Here is a 19978-nt window from a genome sequence, read left to right as displayed (position 1 = left end):
AAAACTCAAAAACTTCAAATGTATTTATATTACTCGATATACTATTATTGTAGGTACCTAAAATTAATTTTGGTTTAATAGTTGTAGAATGTGATGTGGAACTTGAAAGTGTTGGACAAATATCTAAAAATGATTTGAAGAATATTTTAGACTCAAAAGAAGATGGACAAGACACAACTAATACGTACACTGAAAATAATAACTCTTCTGATGTTAGCACTTCTACAAGTATACACTAGCTCAAATTTATACATATGTTAATAATATTTCAGTATTGTAAAATATTTTTTAATACCTATGTTTGTGATTTTAAGAATCTATTCAAATTCTATAATTACATTACACTTAATATAATTAAATTAATTTTGTTTTTATAGTTGTGGAATATGATGTGGGACTTGAAAGTGTTGGACAAATATCAGAAAATGAATTTAAAAGTATTTTAAACTCAAAAGAAGATGGACAAGACACAAATAATACATACACTGAAAATAATAACTCTTCTGATATTAGCACTTCTACAGGTATACACTAGCTCAAATACGTACATATGTTAATAATATTTTAATGTTGTTAAATTTTTTTTAATACCTAATATTTTTGATTTAAAAATTTCTATTTTATTCTATACTATTAATTATTATTATGTATATACTTTAATAATTTGATTTTGATTTTTTTCTATTATTACAAATGTATTACTTTTATATTATGCTATATTATAATAAATATTTTAAAACTTATAGATTTGAATAGTATGCTGAATCTCCAAGATGATTTCCCAACAGACATAGCCAAATTTCCATGGACTATTACTGATGCAAATTTAATAAGAAGTTTGATTTTATATGGACCCTGTAAGCCAGATATTAACTTTCCAGTAAATAATAATGGTAAACGTTTTTCATCTAGTTATTATTTTCTAACAACTAAATCTGGTACAAAAATTCCAAGAACCTGGCTATGTTATTCTTATAACTTAGACTGTGTGTATTGTGAATCATGTTGGCTGTTTGCTGATAGATCTTATGGCAAATTTAAGTGGGATTGGATTTATGGTATTAATGATTGGAATCACTTGTCACAAAGTATTCAAAGACATGAATCATCTATTCAACATTTGGATGCTGCCAAAATTCGTTCCATTTGGGTTAAAAATGAAACCATTGACGCTAGTTTAGAAAAACAATATACTGATGAAGCAGTGAAATGGAGGAATGTATTGAAAAGGTTGATAAAAATTATACTTTCTATAACAGCAGGAAATTGTGCTTTAAGAGGGAATGAAGGAAGCCTAAAAATTAAATGTGCCACCGAAGGAAACTTTTTAAGAACAGTTCGATTACTCGCAGAGTTTGATCCTATTCTAAATGATATTTTAAATGATGAAAATCAAAAAATTAAGTATTTAAGTTGGTCTATTCAGAACGAGTTGTTAGACATTTTGTCTACAGAGTTACGTCATTTAATTTGTAATAAAATAAGATCTAGTAGTTTCTTTTCTGTTATATTAGACTCAACTCAAGACATAACCAAACAAGACCAAGTTAGTCTTGTAATTCGTTATACTACATTAGATTTTGAAAAGAAACAAATACAAATCAAAGAGTCGTTTCTCGGTTTTTATTTACTATCCCATCATGGTGCAGCAAATTATGTAGAACTTTTAAAAAATACATTAATGAGATTGGATTTAAATATTATGAAATGTCGCGGTCAAGGATATGACGGAGCAGCAGTGATGAGTGGTTCAATAACAGGCGTTCAAAAACAAATTTGTGATATTGTACCTAACGCTATATTTGTTCATTGCTGTTCTCACAATATAAATTTGGTTTTATGTGATGCTGCTAAAAGTACTAGAAAAATACAATCATTTTTTGATACTGTGCAAGACATCTACAATTTTTTTAGCTCAAGTTCGCCAAGATGGGCTCAGCTAGCCTTTGGTGAAGAGTACGGGAATAAAATAAATAAAATAACTTTAAAAAAAGTGTGTCCTACTCGATGGGAAGCAAGACACAATGCTTTATTTTCATTAAAACACAGATTTGTTGATGTTTTGAAATCTCTTTCTAATATCCAGCTTTCAAGTTCCAAAAAAGATGAAATAAATATGGCTACAACTTTAAAAAAAAAAATGGAAAATGCTGAATTTATAATTATTCTATGTATATGGGAACCTATTTTAAAATCCTTACAAGTGGTATCAAAGAGTATGCAATCAGTTAATTTAAGCTTACAAAAAGCATCAACACAATTAGAAAGTGCTATTTTAATTATAGAAAAGTTGCGGGATCAATATGACCAAATAATAAAAGATTCAAGGGAATTATGTATGAAGTGGAATATACCCTTCAAGTTAAGTGAAACTCGTCAAAGATATGCAAAAAAGTATTTTGATGAAGTAGACAGTGATCGCCGGCTTACTACAACTGATGATAATTTTAGAGTTACTATATTTTACCCAGTTGTAGACACAACACTATTACAATTAAGAGTTAGATTTAAAGGAATGAAAACTGTGTGTAATGATTTTATTATATTAATGCCTGAAATATTAACATCAATGTCTGACGAATTGATTGTTAAGTCATCATATGACTTTATTAACAAATATAAAGAAGATATCAGTTCTGATTTCACTCGTCAACTTATTATAATTAAAGGCTATTTATCTTCCAAATTTCAAACCAACTATTTAAAAAATATGACAATTCACGATTTAGCTGATACTATTGTTAAGGAAGAGCTGACATCAATATTTCCTGATGTATTTATCGGTATTATAATTTTTTTGACTATACCAGTGACATCTGCTTCAGCTGAGAGATCCTTTTCAAAGCTTAAACTTATCAAAAATTACTTACGGAACTCCATCGGGCAAGAGAGACTTTCAAGTATAGCTTTGCTTAATATTGAAAGACAACAAACAAATGATATTAACATAGAAAATATAATTGACAATTTTGCCAACAAAAAGGCAAGAAAAATGAATTTTTTAAAGTGAGTGATGTTTTTTTTTCAATTTTTTAATTGACTGTTAATGTTAATGTTTACTGTGTTCAATTTATATGTTACCTACAATGTTGATAATTATTTATATTTAATATGAATTAAAAAAGGTTACAAATTATTACATTTATTTATTTGTAAATATATACCTGTATGTGTTTTACTTATGTTAACCTTATTTTTGTTTATATTTGTATGAGCAAAAATCCAAAGTATGTTTTCAAATTTGGAAAAATTAATTTTCAAGACAGAGGGGAGGGGGCATTAATTTTATTTGCACACGGGCCCAAATTGGTGTAGTTGCGGCACTGCGTATGGGTTTTTCCACGAGCCTTCTAGCGCAGGTTGTCTTATCTTAATATTATATATAAACGCAATGTTAATAAAATTAATACATATATATGTATTATGTATATCTATTAATAAATATTTTTAATTTATTTCACTATTACGAGTTACGACAAATAAAATCGCAAATTGTCATGATCTCCTCGAACATATTGTTATAATTAAATATTTATATACATATACCTTATTATATTATTATATACATGGCTACATAAATTTGAAATTATATTGTATATTATTATATGCCCCTTAAAAGATTCCGGTCGAGCCCCGGCTCGACCGGCTCGCCCCGTGCGCACGCCTATGATTATACTATATATATTGGGTCTTGTTTTCGACTATTTATAACATTATAGCAAAACTTGGTTTATTTTCCTAGGAAATTGCTTTCGACATCGACAAACAATGTATCATTATATTATTCTATTCAGTGGTATGAGGTACTAACCAGTGATGCCATGTTGGCCTTTTTAAGTCCAAATCTGACCTTTTTAAGGCTAAATCTGGCCTTTTTCATTTTAATCTGACTGAAAAAATACACAATCTTGCTCCTAGCTTTTTTCTAGCCATTAATTGTTTTTAACTAGCTTAATTCTGATTTAAGTTGTATATAATATATTTTAATTAATTTTTTGTGTATATAAGTATAATATTACACAACTACATTAATATCATGAGTTTTTCCCTTCGTTTTCGTTATCACTCCATATGATAAACCATATTTATGGTTGTTATCATAACAAATTATATTTATCTGTGGTGGTTGTTAACCATAGATCTTTTATATATTAGGTCTATGCTAAAACTCGTCGTAATTAAGTTGAACTATTTTTTTAAATAATCTAAATCTTCATACATTTATGTATTTCTTATTTCTATGTAATTATTATGGCATACCCATATCCATAAATTTAAAAATCAATAACACAAGGATATTTTCTTAGGAAAAACAAAGAATTAGATCAATGATTTCTGTAGAACAACCTGTAAGTACAAAGTTAGAAAAAGTTAATAGTTAAAAATTAACATTTTTTACTATCATTATTATACCATTTAATTTATAATAATAAATTAATATAATATTGAGATATATGAGATTTAATGTTTAAAGGGAGTGTGGGGGCATAGCCCCACTAGAAAGATAGTATAAATTTATATCCCAATCCCACCCCGAAACCAATTCCAAATTACGCCACTGGTGCGTGCACACACTAAAAACGCACTAGCTAGGACATAGCGTAATATAAAAATAATAATAATTTGTACTTATGAATGTTTCGATGAAATTATTACACCAACAAAAATTGACAATTCACGCCATAGACATATGTACTAAACGCCATACACTGAACAAATACGAATAACGCGAACAACAATTTAGGTAATCATACGCGAGATATCATTTCCATTTCAGACTTACAGTATTGCAATAAATAACGACTCGGTGATTCATAGAAGACCTATTAGCTATTAAATTATAATAATACGACGTATCCGCTTAGGATAATTTAAAAAATAGTTTACTAGTTGTTTACACTTGAACATTCAACATTCCATACAATTCATGCACACCTGTCAATATGATATAATGCTATTATCTTTATTTAGATAAATTTAGATTAATTAACAATTTTGTATATTACTTGTGAAATTATTCCTGTGAATAATATTTTTGCTATTAAACAACTAATGACAAAATTGAAATAACCACAAAAAATACATACAAAATGATATGTCACATAAAAATTGTAAAATAAAAAATTATTCGGGTTTCGGGTTAAAACCAATATTTTTTTCGGGTTTTGGTTAATTCGGATGTTTTTAAAAAAAAATCATTCGGGTTATATGGATTTTAGGTGTTTGGTTTTTTAAGGGTTTTTAGGGGTGTTACGAATTTGGGTTAATTCAGGTGCAAAGCCCTGAAAAGAACTAATACACAGTGGCTATAACATTAATAACACAAGATCATTGCAATGTACTCACATTATTGCACGACTATGTTCGATTTTTCGATTAATATACCTAATATACTTACTATAACGAATATCGTTAATTATAAATAGTACTGTTCATTGGTAAATTATTCGTATTTAATATACCTAGATGTTGATGTTAATTTAAATATGTGATTATGTTTGTGTAATTTTTGTTGTTGTTATCATTTTCGTGCGATGTGTAGCGGTGCGTTGCGTATCCGTAGCCATCGTCGGCGGTGGTGATAAGCCTCCGTGTGCGACCGGCCGGGTACGTAATCGCGCTGTTATCGTCGCGCGTAAATGCCCGTTATTTCCACGTTTTCAAAGGTTTTCGGTTATGTTTTTGTAAAAGTAAAAGTCATGTTCTCAGTGCCACAAAGTTTCATAAGTTATCGTGTTTTTTGGTTTAGTGTGGTGGCACTGAGACATTTATCTTCATTTTGTGGTGTCCGGCGGCCCTAGCCTTCGTGGAAAATGTCGCTGGCACCGTCTCTCTCTCTGTTCGTGTTCGTCGTGGTGTGCACACCAATTCTTTCTGCTGCTGTTTCGGGCGTTGGTCTACAGCCATCTTCTTTAAACCACGTTTTTCTGTGTTTTTGTTTTGTATCGTGTCGGCTGTTTGGTAAGTGTCGTTCAGCGCAATTTGTATTGCCTTTCATTAATTGTCCCATATTCTAGGGTGGTCACTTGCCAACAGCCATTGTGCAAAACGTGGTTTCATCGTGTTTGTTCTTCGTCAGCGCTGTAGACTTCGTTGGTGATTGTGAGTATTGGTCGACCATATTTGTGTTATTTATTTGGTTAAGGCCGACGGGCCTATCCGCTAAGGGCATTATCATTATTATTATTATATATGATTGTATATTTATTTATTGTTTCGTGTGGGCCACACCCTTGAATTATTTATTATTATTGTTGCGCCGTTGTAGGGCCACATATTTATTTAATAATTTAATTATTCAATTATACAGTCTTTATTATTCAATTTATGTTTAATTTATTTTATGGCGAACAAGTATGTTCTATATTATTTAGAACATTTGCCGCGCCAACACTAGATTTCTTTAGAAGTCTCGCACATGAGTTCGTAGTACATATATATATATAGTATATGACATGTCTTATTTTTTTTCTTTTACTCTCGGTTTACAATTTTTATGGAAGTAACGGGATTAAAACGGGTCTCTATTCTAAAAACGGGACAAAAAGCGTCCTGTTCAAAGTTTGTCGGGACAACGGGACAAAATGATAAAAAATGGGACAATCCCGTTTTAAACGGGACCTATGGTCACCTTAGTTTAACCTCAAGCATATTATTAAAAAACACATATAACACCTATTGAATCGATGGAAATTTACTATCGACAATTTGAGATAATGTATGTCCGATTAAAAATATATGTAATTAGCATCACGTACTTTTTGTAACCATGATGACTTTCAAAACACAATTTTCACTACACGTAATGTATAGTAATGTTGAAATCAAAGTCACCACAAAACTAAAAGCTCTATACACAATATACCCAGTACGTGTCAGTCGTGTTAGACAAATAATCCATATCTAAGAAATGATAGGGCAAAAATAGATATTTATTGAATTCAGTTATTGCATTTTATCTTCAACAATAGTTGATCGATAAACCATTATGACATAATAACATAATTATACATTGTATAATGTATGGTATTATATTCTTTTAAAATGTCTATTGATATAGATTATAGTTAATAAAATAAACGTTCTAAATTGGATATCGAAATACTATTTATTCAAAAAATAATAAAAAAAACAAATTTTTATCTAAAAACGCTATTTGTATGTAAAATAATATTTGTATGAAAAATATTTAAGAACATAAAATGTATAACATAGTTTTTTATACAAATATTGTTTGATGCAATTTTGTGTAAAATCAATATTACATTGGTTAGAATTTAAAATATAAAATAATATGTGAAAATCAAAAATGAATAAGTTTGGAGCTCTTGTGGTACGGCTTAACTTTTTCTGATTGTCTTTAAACTTTCAATAATTCAATTTTATAACTAACTGAACCAATCTAGGGGGTGTAACCTGAGGAATATATTAATTTTTTTATATTTCCATTTAAGTACCTCCCGTTTTTTGTTAACATATTACTTACCTATTACAAAATAAGCGACAATATAATATTGTTACCTATCTCTGATCTCAGTGTTTGGAATGATAATATTCATAGGTAATAAATTGTATGTTGTATCACGGCCCGTAATTCAAGACATTTCATGATAACCTGTCATACGGGGTCGTCAGCCGGTCCATTTAAGTCTAGGGTTAGGAAAATTCATACTCCTGCCCCTCCCCCAAATTACATCCCTATTGCACTCTTATAGTTATGCTCGACCGCAGCTAGTGAGATGTGAGTCAACTTAATTATTCCAAATAATAATGACACGTTAAGTTTTAAATAATGTTCACATAGGTACATAAAATGTATGCTATCCATAATATGTATTTACATAGTTTAATTACAATTATTGTTTTGGTTGGTCGCATTATATATTGCCACATTGCAGGCCACGTCGTTATAATGTATCGAACAAACGTTATGTATTATTCTGTTACTATATATAACAGTACATTAGTATAAGTTGCCCGAATATGTTTGCCATTAACCCACTGGTATTGCCGCGAAATCCCTCTTACAATATAAGTACAAATATATTTACATAAGTATTATAAACGATTGTCATGTTTAAATTATAAATATAGAACGGTAAACTCCCGTGCACCCACACAGCCTGGCTTTGAGTGCCGGCAGCAATCTGGCCACGGATGTAAAGTCTTGTAGTAGATTAGCACACTCGCACATTAGTATATACTGTTTGTCGCCGTTTGATTGCGATTTATGTAGTGTGATCCTTCTGAGGCCGGCCGATTTTGGTAGATAGTTGTAGATCATACGAGCGCCTGAAAAATGTTGATAAGAGTAAAGATATCTTATGAAAATAGGATAAAAAATTGTATGCTTTGACACTTTAAAGTATTGATCAACTATAATACTGTAATATGTTTTCATTTTGGTGGATGATTAATAAAAAAACCAAAAACTGTATACATGATAATATCTAATTTTTTCGCATCTCTCCCCACTAATAAAAATCCTCATCAATATTTATTTCATTGTAATTAACAAAAATTAATGATTGAAATTTTTAATATTATAGGGAAAAATCTTAGCGATCATAGTTACAAGTTTTGAAAACTCAAAAGTCGATTTTTCTTTTTTTGACCCGGGCCACGGTTATGTATTAATAAATATATAAATACCGGTCCAGTACAGCCAGTGTTTCTCGAACTTTTCACTGTCGTCGCCGTCGAATACTTTATATACAGATATTATATAGGCGGTGTGCATGCCCCTGGGCCTTTTCGACTGGCTCATTGGTGGGCAAACGATGTTAGCTACTTCGGTGAACAAGTCAAACGTATGGTCGGTGGTGTGCTTGATAACCCGTGGATCGAACTTTTTTAGCGTCGTATTGCGAACGTTTACGGCTACTTCTCGTGGATTGGACACCGAAGACTTATTCAAAACATAGTACGTGATGAACGGGAACACGGCTACATTACACAAAAAAAAAAAAAAAAACAAATTATTGACTACATATATATCGAAACTGAAAATTGTTAGTAATTGTTTTGCGTCATTATTAATGAACAACTTTAATATTTTGTTAGTGAATTGTATTATATTTTAAAAATCGAAAAGCTCAAAAATGTATGTTTTCAGTTAGTTTTATTTGTACACTTCAACTTAGAAAATTATGTACTCGATTTATTTCAATAAATCACGATTAAGTGATCAATTATTTAAATTAAGTGTTGACATAAATAAGGAGTAAATAAGGATTACAAACATCTGTGACTAAATCCGGACTAATGTTCAAAAACGTACGATTTTCTTATTTTAAAATATTTTTAGTTGATGATCGGTCATATTAATGCGATACCGTCTTTTTCTAAATTTGCCAACAACATGCCCTCTGAAGCCACTTTGGTCGATGCTATTTCTGTAAGCAGCGAACACGCAGCTGCAGTCTGTCTGGCCATCGGGTCCGATAAAGGAGATTCTAAAACAGGATCTATCGGTTCCAACGTGGTCATCATGTGAAACATTAGACAAGTTTTGGGGTCGTCTATTTCGACCATGTTTAAAGCATTATTGGTTTTGCTGGTTGAACTCGGAATCGTGGGAAGCTAGAAGAACACACAAGCGTATAAATCGTAAGCGAAGAAAACACGTCCCGTACAATAGATTACATACATTAACCCCGTCGGGTAGAAATCGGTCCAAATAAGCGATTGGTATGATAAAACAGTCTTTATCTAAATTTGCAATGCTCACCGAGTCAACTTTTCTGACGTGAAGTGCACCGTTTGCAATATTAGGAGCGTTTGATGTGGTATAAGAACCATGGCGACCTCTGCAATTCTGAAAATGGCGATTAGTAGTCATTGTATAATGATCGTGATTATTATTGCAGGATGTATCTAGTTATATGGATTTCTTATGATTAGGTACATAATTGAAAAAAACCCTGTATATTGTGATATACGGTATAATATAATGTGGTATATTTCGATAAAATTGCAAATAAATAAGAGGGCACGAAAACCGCTCTCCTGCCGACATAATTGTATAAATAAACGAGATACAATTGTAACGTTAACGTTCGTTTTTGTACATGGAGCTGACATTTTTATGAAACAGTATATAATAAGCATTTTTATTTTCAAAAATCGCAACAACTATTACAACCCTATTTGGAATGGAGAAAATATCAAATCGAAGTTATATTTTTACCCAAAAATCGAGTCGAATAAGACCACCGGGCAGGTAAAGGATGTGGAATCATAATGAGTGGAGGATCGGATCGAAAAAAATGGACAAATTGGAGGTGCAAAATGGAATGGTCTTGGAGAAGCCTATTGATTCAATAATAGTGAATAGTATTGCATCCATAATATTCTGTGAGTATACCTACGCGGCGAAATCGGTTCGAATAAGAACATGATAATAGGCGTTTTGCGAACCTTATCGAGCGGATTGTTGTTGACCGATCCCGGTGTATTCGCGCTGGTCCCGGTGCCGTTCGCGAACTGAGGCGTGTTTATCACCGTGTCCATCTTGCCCGTGGACTGTTTCCTCCGGATCCACCGTATCAGTGGCACGGCGGACGTGGGTTTCGGCGGTGCCAGCAGCGGCGGTCCGACAAAGTCCTCGAACTCCTGCGGGAAATTCGCGTGACCCAGGAGAATGTGGGTCCTAAACGGACAAGTATGATCCGAGTCGATCATCATCGAGCACCTGTATCGTCACAACATCAGCTTGGACGCGGGCGGTAGAGAAACGCCACGGTTCTATGTGCGCACTCGCGTACCGCAACAGTATTAAGTGCATAATAATTATAATAACTATTGCAGTTAAACGTGTACATAGATATAAGAGGGACGTTTTATTTTGATTTTTTCGTCGTTAAATACTGATAGGCAGGTGTTTTGTGCGGGTGAAATACACACGGTTTTTCGACAAGTATTTTTGCGTAATCATGTGTCGTCGTACATAGTTTTTTTTTTTTTTTTTTTTACAAGGGGTAGGATATATTTTACAATGTTTTTCTCAATAATATCATGTTCCTTTTTTTTATTAAGAAATAATCTCAAGTCCAGCGGAATCGATTTCAAATGAAAGAAAATTTCGATAAATATTAACATTTTTACAATGACTTAAACAGGATTATTAAAGAGAGGAGGGTATAAAATGTTTCCTTCGTATTTTTACTTAGTTTTATTTTCGGATCTAAAGACGAACACTACCCTATAAATTATAGTTTTATACTTCAATATACAATATACAAAATGCTAACGAAAATTGTTATTTAATATTTTTAACAATATCCTGATAGATTTGATATTACTTATTCATAAATGAAAATTCACACATTAGCCAACACGCATGGCTAAATATTCCAAAATGTCTAATGCTCATTTCATTATAACATATAAGATATCCACAAGCATAAAAAAACCCCTAATGTACGAAGAACACATGACCTCCTATACCGCCTGACTAATTTCATTGTATTATTTTCAGTAAAAATAATAAATATCAAATTATAGTAAAATAATTATATGTATATATATATATATATATATAATTAAAAAGTTCTAAATCTTAAGACTGTTTAAATATACATATGCCCCAGAACGCAAAATTTCTTAATCCGGTTCTGATCGTTTTATAGATTATTACACACTTAATAATATTGTGAATCCAGCCAATGCCGTGATAAATAATAATAATTTGCGCTACATTAGTTAAATCAGCAATTGCGTGTAATTATAAACATAGTTTATGTATAGTATTATTATATTCGTGTTTATTTTATACACTTCAATATAAATATACGCTGTTGAATGTTGCTAAACGGCCACGATACAAATGTGAATTAATAATAAATATTTTAGTTTTTAGAATGCCAGAATGTTTAAAAATACTGTATCGACTGTTATATCGTTGAACTGAAATGTTCCCTCGTTATTCATTTTTATACACAATATTTAAAACTTGGTTTGGTTAATTTGAAGCTAAACTGAAACTATTTTTATTTCAAAATTAGGTTATATTGTTATTAAAATGATCAAGATAGAACTAACTAACTTTTTAATATAGTTTTATAAAAGTAATCATTATATGATTCGACTCGACGTGAGTATTGAGATTTGAATTTAATGAAAAATAAAAATTTAAAAGAAGTTCAAAAAGTATTTCCAAATCTGTAAATTGTATTCATAAAACGAAAAATAATTTTTTTTTATCTCGTATGAGTATTACGTCTTTCTTATTATTGTTATTATTATTTAATTTCACGCTTAATTTGTCTTCGATATTCTCACAGGGCTGCTAAAACCGGTTCCAATAGCATTCATGTAAAATTATACATTCGACCGATCGAAGCGTTGAACACCCCGAACAGATGTGTTAATATTATAAAAAGCGATGAAGGGGGACAGATTATAATACGAGGGAGGGACTGCGACACCTAAATAATCCTTATCGATTACGGTCAACAGTTGCTAACCTGGATTCCCTGGTCCTCCGCACGGTTCCCAGCGCATTGGTATTGCCGCTGGGTGTCCTCCTGCCAAGGCCGCTGGAATAGCTTCTCTCCTTAGAGGACCCCTCGGCCTGGAAGTTTTTTCTGAACAGTATGTTCATTTTTATCCACACGCCGCTCCTCGCAGACGAATATTACAGGATATGTGATACTGTTATTACTATTGTATGACGTGTATTGTACAATCGACGCACACTTAATAGTGTTTTCCACTGCGGGGAAAAAAAACCCTGTTCGTCACGAATTCGTTTGTTTCGAGTAAAATAATATAAAAACGCGGTTGCATTTTTTCCCGTTCATTTTACCATCGGGTTGACCGTCAGCAGACAACTGCATGCGTTCGAAACGAGTGCGTGTGGCAAAATCAAGTATTATAGTGGTAATGGTAGGCGTAGTAATAGTTTAGTAGTAGGTAGTAGTAGAAATCGTAGCTGTCGTAAGATAGTATCTATTTTTAAACGTTGGCGCCCTATGTGAGAGAAGAACCCTTGCCAATTTACCCGTAACAATAATAATAATACGTGGTTACGAAATTGACGGTACACATTCGATTTCGGTAAAACTAATAGAAAAAATTTTTTTTTTTTTTTTAATAAATGTTAATATCATCACGTTTTTTGATGACGCGCGTGTTACAGAACCCGTCGGAATACAATGTATAAAAATAACCCGCGCATTGTAAAAATGTATACCACACCAAATACCAGCGATAATATTACTATTATTTTAGTGCACAATAATTTCGTATTGTGAACCTTATAATCTTTTTTAATCTTTTTCGTTGCGCGATCGTTTCGAACGTGACGTACTCTCTCGTTTTTTCTCTTTCTATCTTAAAGTGTTAAAATCAACGCACGTAAATATACCTACGCTTTCTATGTGTTGTATCAAGTAATGCTTTTTTATTGCATTTCTCTACGTACAAATACATAAATGAATTTTTACGCGTACAAAACTATTATATAGTTTAAGAATACCAAGTTTATATACGTTAATATAATATACAAAAAAAGTAAAATAATAATATTAAATAATCAAACAAACATCAACAAAAAACAATATAACAGAGAATAATACAATCAGTAAAAAGAATCGTAAAAACCAGTAAAAAATAAAAAAAATATAAATAAAATTGTTGAAAACCATTAGCGTATTGAAGGATTGACAAGAAACTAAAGACTATTGAGTAATACACATGTATACATAAATATTTCAGTCAATGGTATAGTAAATAGTGTATTCAAAATCATTAGTTCGCAGCTATGTACTTCAGACCTACGCGTGATAAATACAATGTCTCCTCAAGCGTTCTCCAATATATAAAACAATAAATAATATCAATAATATATGCCTATACTATTATAAAATATATAAGTATTATTACAATTATTACTTAATACTAAGAACTAGACGGTATTTGGTCGAAACGATGTTACGAAAAGGAAATCGGTTACCAATGTGTTATCAACGAATGGATATTTCAAGCGAATATTATCAACTACCTTTTAATATAAAACACATACAGCTGGGTCAGTACTCGTGTCTTACCTATATAATAAATAAAATGTTGACTGTGACTTATGAGCGTTTCGTAAAAATACACTGAAATTCGTTGTGAACATTGAATTGAAACATCAATTTTTAGTGTTCATACATTCCCACCCTTCACAATGGACGTCGTAATGGTGGTTTGTAAGAAAAAAAAATCATACATTATATGTTTGAATACTGTAGGACAACGGGCATTGTACAAATTTATGCTCACCCTCGTGTTTTTTTCATGTATTGTCATGATTTGTCCGATGATTACGAACGATTGATTTCGCTGAAAGCATAAGAGAAATTTAATAATATAATCCTGTAAAGAATGAAATAAATATAAAAAAAGAGTAACAACAACAAATTCTATCGGAGCTTCGAGGAGAGTCATTCGAATATTACGTACTACATAATATACGTAAGTGTTTTATACCGTTATGTAATACTATATATACGAGTACATGTATACCATATATATATATAACTTTTATGACTATATAAATAATGACTGTACGAGGAGAGCGTTTAGGAATTATTGTTTCGTAAAATATACAGAGTAAGGTAGTGGACATCAATTCGAACGCGGTTGACATAATCAAAGAGTATTAAAACCCTTATCAGAAAAAAAAATCCTTGATATTCAGAAAACCGTATCCAAGAGCTTAGGTTTTGTCGGATGAGACGTCGTCGTATCGTTATAGTATCGCGTGTCCGGTACGGTGGTGTTTTTCTACACAAAAAATGGGACAAATATTATAATTGAATATACAATAATTAATTAATTAATAAAATTAATAATATAATTATAATATAATATATTATAATATAATAATATAATATAATTAATAAATTAATTAATCGTACGCGTACGAGCCATGATGTCCACTTAGGCGCAACTAGACCGATATTTTTGGGGGTTCACGAATTGTGAAAAGCTAACAAGCTTCGATCCTTCTCCCTCCTTCCTTCCCCCCACTTCACACATTTTGTACACTTTATTATAAGACCCTGATGGTGCACATTTTAAGCTTGGGATAATGTACGAGTTCCATAGTGCACCGCCGTAGAATTGCGTGAACCGCGCGTTGACCGATAATCGGGTTAGTAGCAATCGCGCGGATTCAGCGAGCGGAACTGCGTGGAAAGGGATTGGGGGCTGGACGCGCACAGTTTACGGGGATTCCAGGTCGGATATCCGGTGGATCGACCTGTACAGGTTCAGCGGTGGCATGTTCGGGTGTTCGATGCGCGTGGGTGAGGACACGTGCGGTCTGATGGTCTGGTACTCGGGCATAGTGCGACGGATGGTTGTGATCTGCTGGTACTCGTGCTGCTGCTCGTACGGGTAGTAGGCGCCGTTCTCGAAGTTCGGGTTGGCTATGGTCTGCGGGTGGTGGTGCACCGGGCGCCGAGTCGTGGCCGTCGTGTCGATGTTGCCGGTGGGCGACAGCGTGGCCCAAAACGTTTTCGGCGATATGTCGATCGTATCGTACAGCGGCGGGCTCTTCTTCGGCTCCGGGCTAAAGTCTGACTTGCTCCAGCGTTTCTTGCTGTTGGCGAGAAAACAGAGAGACGGTAAAATAATGGACACCGCTGAGATCGTGAGTATGTAGGATTATCGACTCGCGACGGCTGTCGCCTATAAGCAATATTTATGCTTGTCGTAGTTAATACTCACTCTCGCAGACGGACGATGACTACTAGTACGACGGTGCCGATCAACATCACTCCGAGTAAGCACGTGGACAGCAACATCCACCAGGAATACGTCTCGATAATAGGTCCTGAAAGTATATATTATGTACTTACGCTTTAAGTTTTATCCATATACTCATGCGTTTTATTTATTCGTTTAAGAGAAATTGTGTTGCCGCAATACAAATGGTATAGTTGTTTGAACGAAAACAATCTCAATATTCCACCACTACCCGTTACTCAAGATATCTTATTTTATATTTTTCTGTTCGGATAATAATAATATTTTCGTTGTTAAATGTAAATTTTAATACGGTACCCTCGAGCTCGTGATCCCGTATTGTAAAAATATAAATACTATTACATTATGGCCGAGGAAAAAAATAAAAATAAAACCGATTGAATTTCAACAAAACGAACGTCAATATGTTTGCTCACAAAATCGAAAAGCTTTTGATGCCTATCACGGTAACGAGAAAATAAAACCCCTTCGGATCGTGAAAAAATAGTATACGACCGCACAAAAAATTATAATACTACAACCATGGTGTATTTTTGTAGAGAAGTGACGTTTATCAAAATCACTTAACATATTTAATTGATTTAACATTAATAATAAACCGTTTTTATCCTGTCGAGTTTTACCAATCATTAGCATATCACCCGTAAATTATCCATTAGCAATCAAACCTTGTTGAGGTAGTTCGATAAATCCCACCCCTTGATCCGTGTCGCACATGGATTTGCATGGCTTGCCCGGTTCCAACTCGTTGGTTTCCATCAGTAGCTCCTTGTTAGGCGAGTTCGATTCGTTGCTGCCCGACTGGTCATTCAACACGGCCGTCAAGAACGACGGCATCGGAGGTGGCGGCATGTCCAGTATGGAAGGTGGTGGACCTAGATCTCCGCATTCGCGGCCAGTGGCATCCATACAAGCCACTGCCGTGATCAGGCACAGGCCCGACCAAATTAAATTTATCTTCATGGTAAAGATAGCGTTTTCTGAAAATTTAATAATTATTGTTTGGAACCACGATTAATAGTATAAGAGTAATAATTAACGTTAAAAAAATTCATGAAACTTATAAAAAGATTATAAGAAATTTTTTTGTTTAAATTTTGGAATAACATTAAAAGGAAGTACTTAATTTTAGTTTAGAACACATGACCTTAGTTATAATTTGTTTTCATTTGTTTCAAAATGAGAATACAGTTCAATTACAATTAATATGATTTTTAAATATTTTTAATAAAACAAAACAGTTTAACTATTTCAATATTCAAATTTCAATTTTTTCTTGTAATAAACATACTGCAATAATTATACATATTTCCTTCGGGTTGTAGGTTTATCGTTTGTGTCATTACTTTCTTGATAATGCATGGAATAATTTTCAAAAAATCAAAATAAAACATTCAAATAAATTAATAATACTATAGTTTTTTAAAGTTGGACGAGTACTCAACTTTTTTCTCGAGTATTTGAATTTTGAACTCTACTCGACTTTTAAAATTAATTCTAGTCCAACTCTATAGTTTTTCTTCACTATACTCCAAATGAAATTATAAATTCCGTCATGTTAAATAATTACGATAGGCATTTTTGAAGTTGTATTTAATGACAAGCTTTATTTATTATTTCGTTGTCACAGTGTTGTATATCATTTTGAAATTGTGTTTCCTTCAAAACACATTTCTTAAAACAGAAATTACATACAAAAACCTAACCATATGTAGCTAAACAACATGTGAAATGACTATTGAAAAATGAGTTTGCTAGGGTGAAACAATTGATCGGTTCACAAAAGGGGAGATGATTGACGGTTTTCGATTATCACTGTACGGTGACGTCATTTTTCAAAGTACCAATGGATAATAATAGTAAACATTCCACTCCAAATACTATTTCATGTTGACGTGTAGTCAAATAAGTTTTAAGTATTTACTGTTTATTAAACAGAAAAATAATGCCTTATTTTTAAGAAAAAAAAACATACCTATTATTGTTTTTACTGGAATATTTAAATATATAGATACTTAAACAAAATTAATAATTCGTTTTAATGGATGAATATTCTTATAATTTACACAATTTGCTTTCGTCATATTTTACACAATTAGTTTGTCAGTGATTTTATTTCAAACATAATTTTTACACGAACAATTAATTTATTTAAACTATAATATGTACGTTGCATTGAAGATTTTGGTCTGATATTTTTCTTTGGAATCAAGTAAACTGTATAAACTTATACCCGATAATAAACCAACAATTATATTATTGATAAAATAATGGTATTTTATTGTTGTTTAATATAGAATTTTTGATTTTAAAATTAATAATACTAATTATGTAAAAATGTTAAGTATAACATATATATATCAAAAGCATTCTATAATAGATGTTATATTTGTTATCAAGTATTATTATTTGTTAGACAAAAATGAATTTTAGCAATACAAAATATTCAATCAAGCAAGTAACTAAGTATCTATTTAGTTATATGATTTGGTATAAATAAGTATAATATACCTACCATAGATTATCATGAGTAATCATATACAACAAACCTGTGGTAAAAATTGTAACACTGAGAAAACCACGAATAAAAAATGATTTGTTTTGTATAGTTTTTACGTACAACAATTGCTATGATTATAGCACACTCCTTTATTTTGGTAAAAAACTAACTAAATTGATTAAAGTAGAACGGAAAAAGCGCGTGGCGCTCGATAGTTAATATTTCAATATGTAAGAAACACCGAATCGGAGATACGTCAAGCAGGTTTTTTCACGAATTTACGAATTTTTTAATTTACTTTTTATCCCATTGATAAAAAAAAACACGCAAGATAAACAAAGCAATGCAAATCAAACGTCGATGCTAAGCGCTTCGGTACAGACATAGATGTATAGGCACAAAATAGCGAACACACGATAGCTAATATATAATGTATTTGAAATCAAAAAATAACGAGACATGTTCGATCGGAATAATATAATGTGAGCGCACGATATTTCTGCATATATGACTTCATCTTGTCAGTTATCTGACAACATCTACTCGAAACGTATTCGATCGATATGCACCATAACAAGTTTATTATTATTAATACTATTGTTACGAGAACGAGACGTACGATACGGTTTGTTCAAATTGTGCACTTGGTGTTTTTTACGATTACCTATCAAAATACGTAACGATGGTACAGCCGCGGCGTGGACTGTGCGAATGGAATACGACGTGAAGTTGATTTTATATTATGCAAACACGACAAACCTATAACGTAGGTGTTGTACACGGGCAATGTGTAAGCAGCGGTGGTGTGTTTTGGTTACGTAAATCTAAGAACTAATAACGATATCGCGGAAAACGACGAGAGGAAAACTGACGGCTGGCCCGCGGATTAGAATAAAAATAAAATATAAATTAATGTATAAGATATACTCGCGCGGAAGAAACAACGACGACAACGGTGCGACGACAACAAGAAGAAAAAGAAGAAGAAGAAGAAGAAGAAGAACAACAACAACAACAACAATAACAACAAATTTACGATGATGATAATAATAATAATAATAATAATGTGTAGCTTACTTGTATATAGTAAATGTGATGTCCTTGTGACTCGGCGACGGTCTGAGTGGACGAAAAGGCAGCCGCGGGGCAGATGCGCAAAATCGGCTTTCCCGACCCTTTTATCGATCTCCCCGCTCCCTGGCCGCGCGCCGTGGTATCCGGTCACCGTGGTAACCGGGCGAAAATACGAGGGAACTCGTTTCGCGAGCGGCTAGACGGTGGGGGACGGTCGGACGGGCAGTCGGGCGGTGGGCGTCTTTTTTCTTATACCGCTCCGTTGGGAGTTTCAAAAAGACTAAGAAAACTCTCCGCTGCGATCAGCTGTACGCCACCGCCGCCGCTGGACAAACTCAACCCGTTATGAATACATAGACCATACACGCGGTATCAAATCGGTTCCATATAGCTTCCACTACTCGCTCTGGTCGAGTCGGTTCCCGCGAAGACATTTTTCGCAACGTAAAATAATGTGTTTACGGATAATTCGTATACAATGTAAACGAACAGCTTATACAATAAAATGGTAATCGGTATAGTTGTAGTACCTAGTAAATATCGCATATTAAAATGTACGAGTATATTGATAAGTACAGTGGATTCCGCTCAATACCGGTGGTTTATATAGGCGGCCACTTAATATGGATGATCCAATCTGATGTA

General features: G+C 32.6%; 3 protein-coding genes across 5 annotated transcripts; 1 reads left to right on the top strand and 2 right to left on the bottom strand.

Annotated features, from left to right (window-relative positions):
• Positions 1-377: 377 nt before the first annotated feature.
• On the top strand, positions 378-3094 carry LOC112691477 (zinc finger MYM-type protein 1-like). The gene is made up of 2 exons (XM_025565739.1): positions 378-524; positions 747-3094. Exon 2 carries the CDS (start codon positions 758-760, stop codon positions 3008-3010), a length of 2253 nt encoding a protein of 750 aa, XP_025421524.1. The 5' UTR covers positions 378-524; positions 747-757; the 3' UTR covers positions 3011-3094.
• Positions 3095-7245: 4151 nt separating this feature from the next.
• Positions 7246-12923, bottom strand: LOC112691471. Of its 3 annotated transcripts, none has more exons than XM_025565733.1 (6): positions 12468-12923; positions 10420-10693; positions 9731-9817; positions 9336-9582; positions 8653-8946; positions 7246-8292 (listed from the first exon to the last, which is right to left on the bottom strand). In XM_025565733.1, the coding sequence occupies exons 1-6, from the start codon at positions 12602-12604 to the stop codon at positions 8078-8080; spliced, it is 1254 nt and encodes a 417-aa protein (XP_025421518.1). In that variant the 5' UTR covers positions 12605-12923; the 3' UTR covers positions 7246-8077. The 3 variants fall into 3 exon arrangements, with proteins under 3 accessions (XP_025421518.1, XP_025421517.1, XP_025421516.1); XM_025565732.1 differs by having other exon boundaries at positions 9650-9817; positions 10420-10651; positions 12468-12917; XM_025565731.1 differs by having other exon boundaries at positions 9650-9817; positions 12468-12915.
• Positions 12924-13711: 788 nt separating this feature from the next.
• On the bottom strand, positions 13712-19441 carry LOC112691472. The gene is made up of 4 exons (XM_025565734.1): positions 19337-19441; positions 16428-16739; positions 15721-15826; positions 13712-15592 (listed from the first exon to the last, which is right to left on the bottom strand). Exons 2-4 carry the CDS (start codon positions 16720-16722, stop codon positions 15214-15216), a joined length of 780 nt encoding a protein of 259 aa, XP_025421519.1. The 5' UTR covers positions 16723-16739; positions 19337-19441; the 3' UTR covers positions 13712-15213.
• Positions 19442-19978: the final 537 nt, after the last annotated feature.

Source organism: Sipha flava, unplaced genomic scaffold, assembly GCF_003268045.1.
Source record: "Sipha flava isolate LNK unplaced genomic scaffold, YSA_version1 618_pilon_pilon, whole genome shotgun sequence".
Lineage (NCBI taxonomy): Eukaryota > Metazoa > Arthropoda > Insecta > Hemiptera > Aphididae > Sipha > Sipha flava.
Note: the sequence above shows the minus strand (reverse complement) of the source record. Positions and strands in the feature narration are given on the sequence as shown.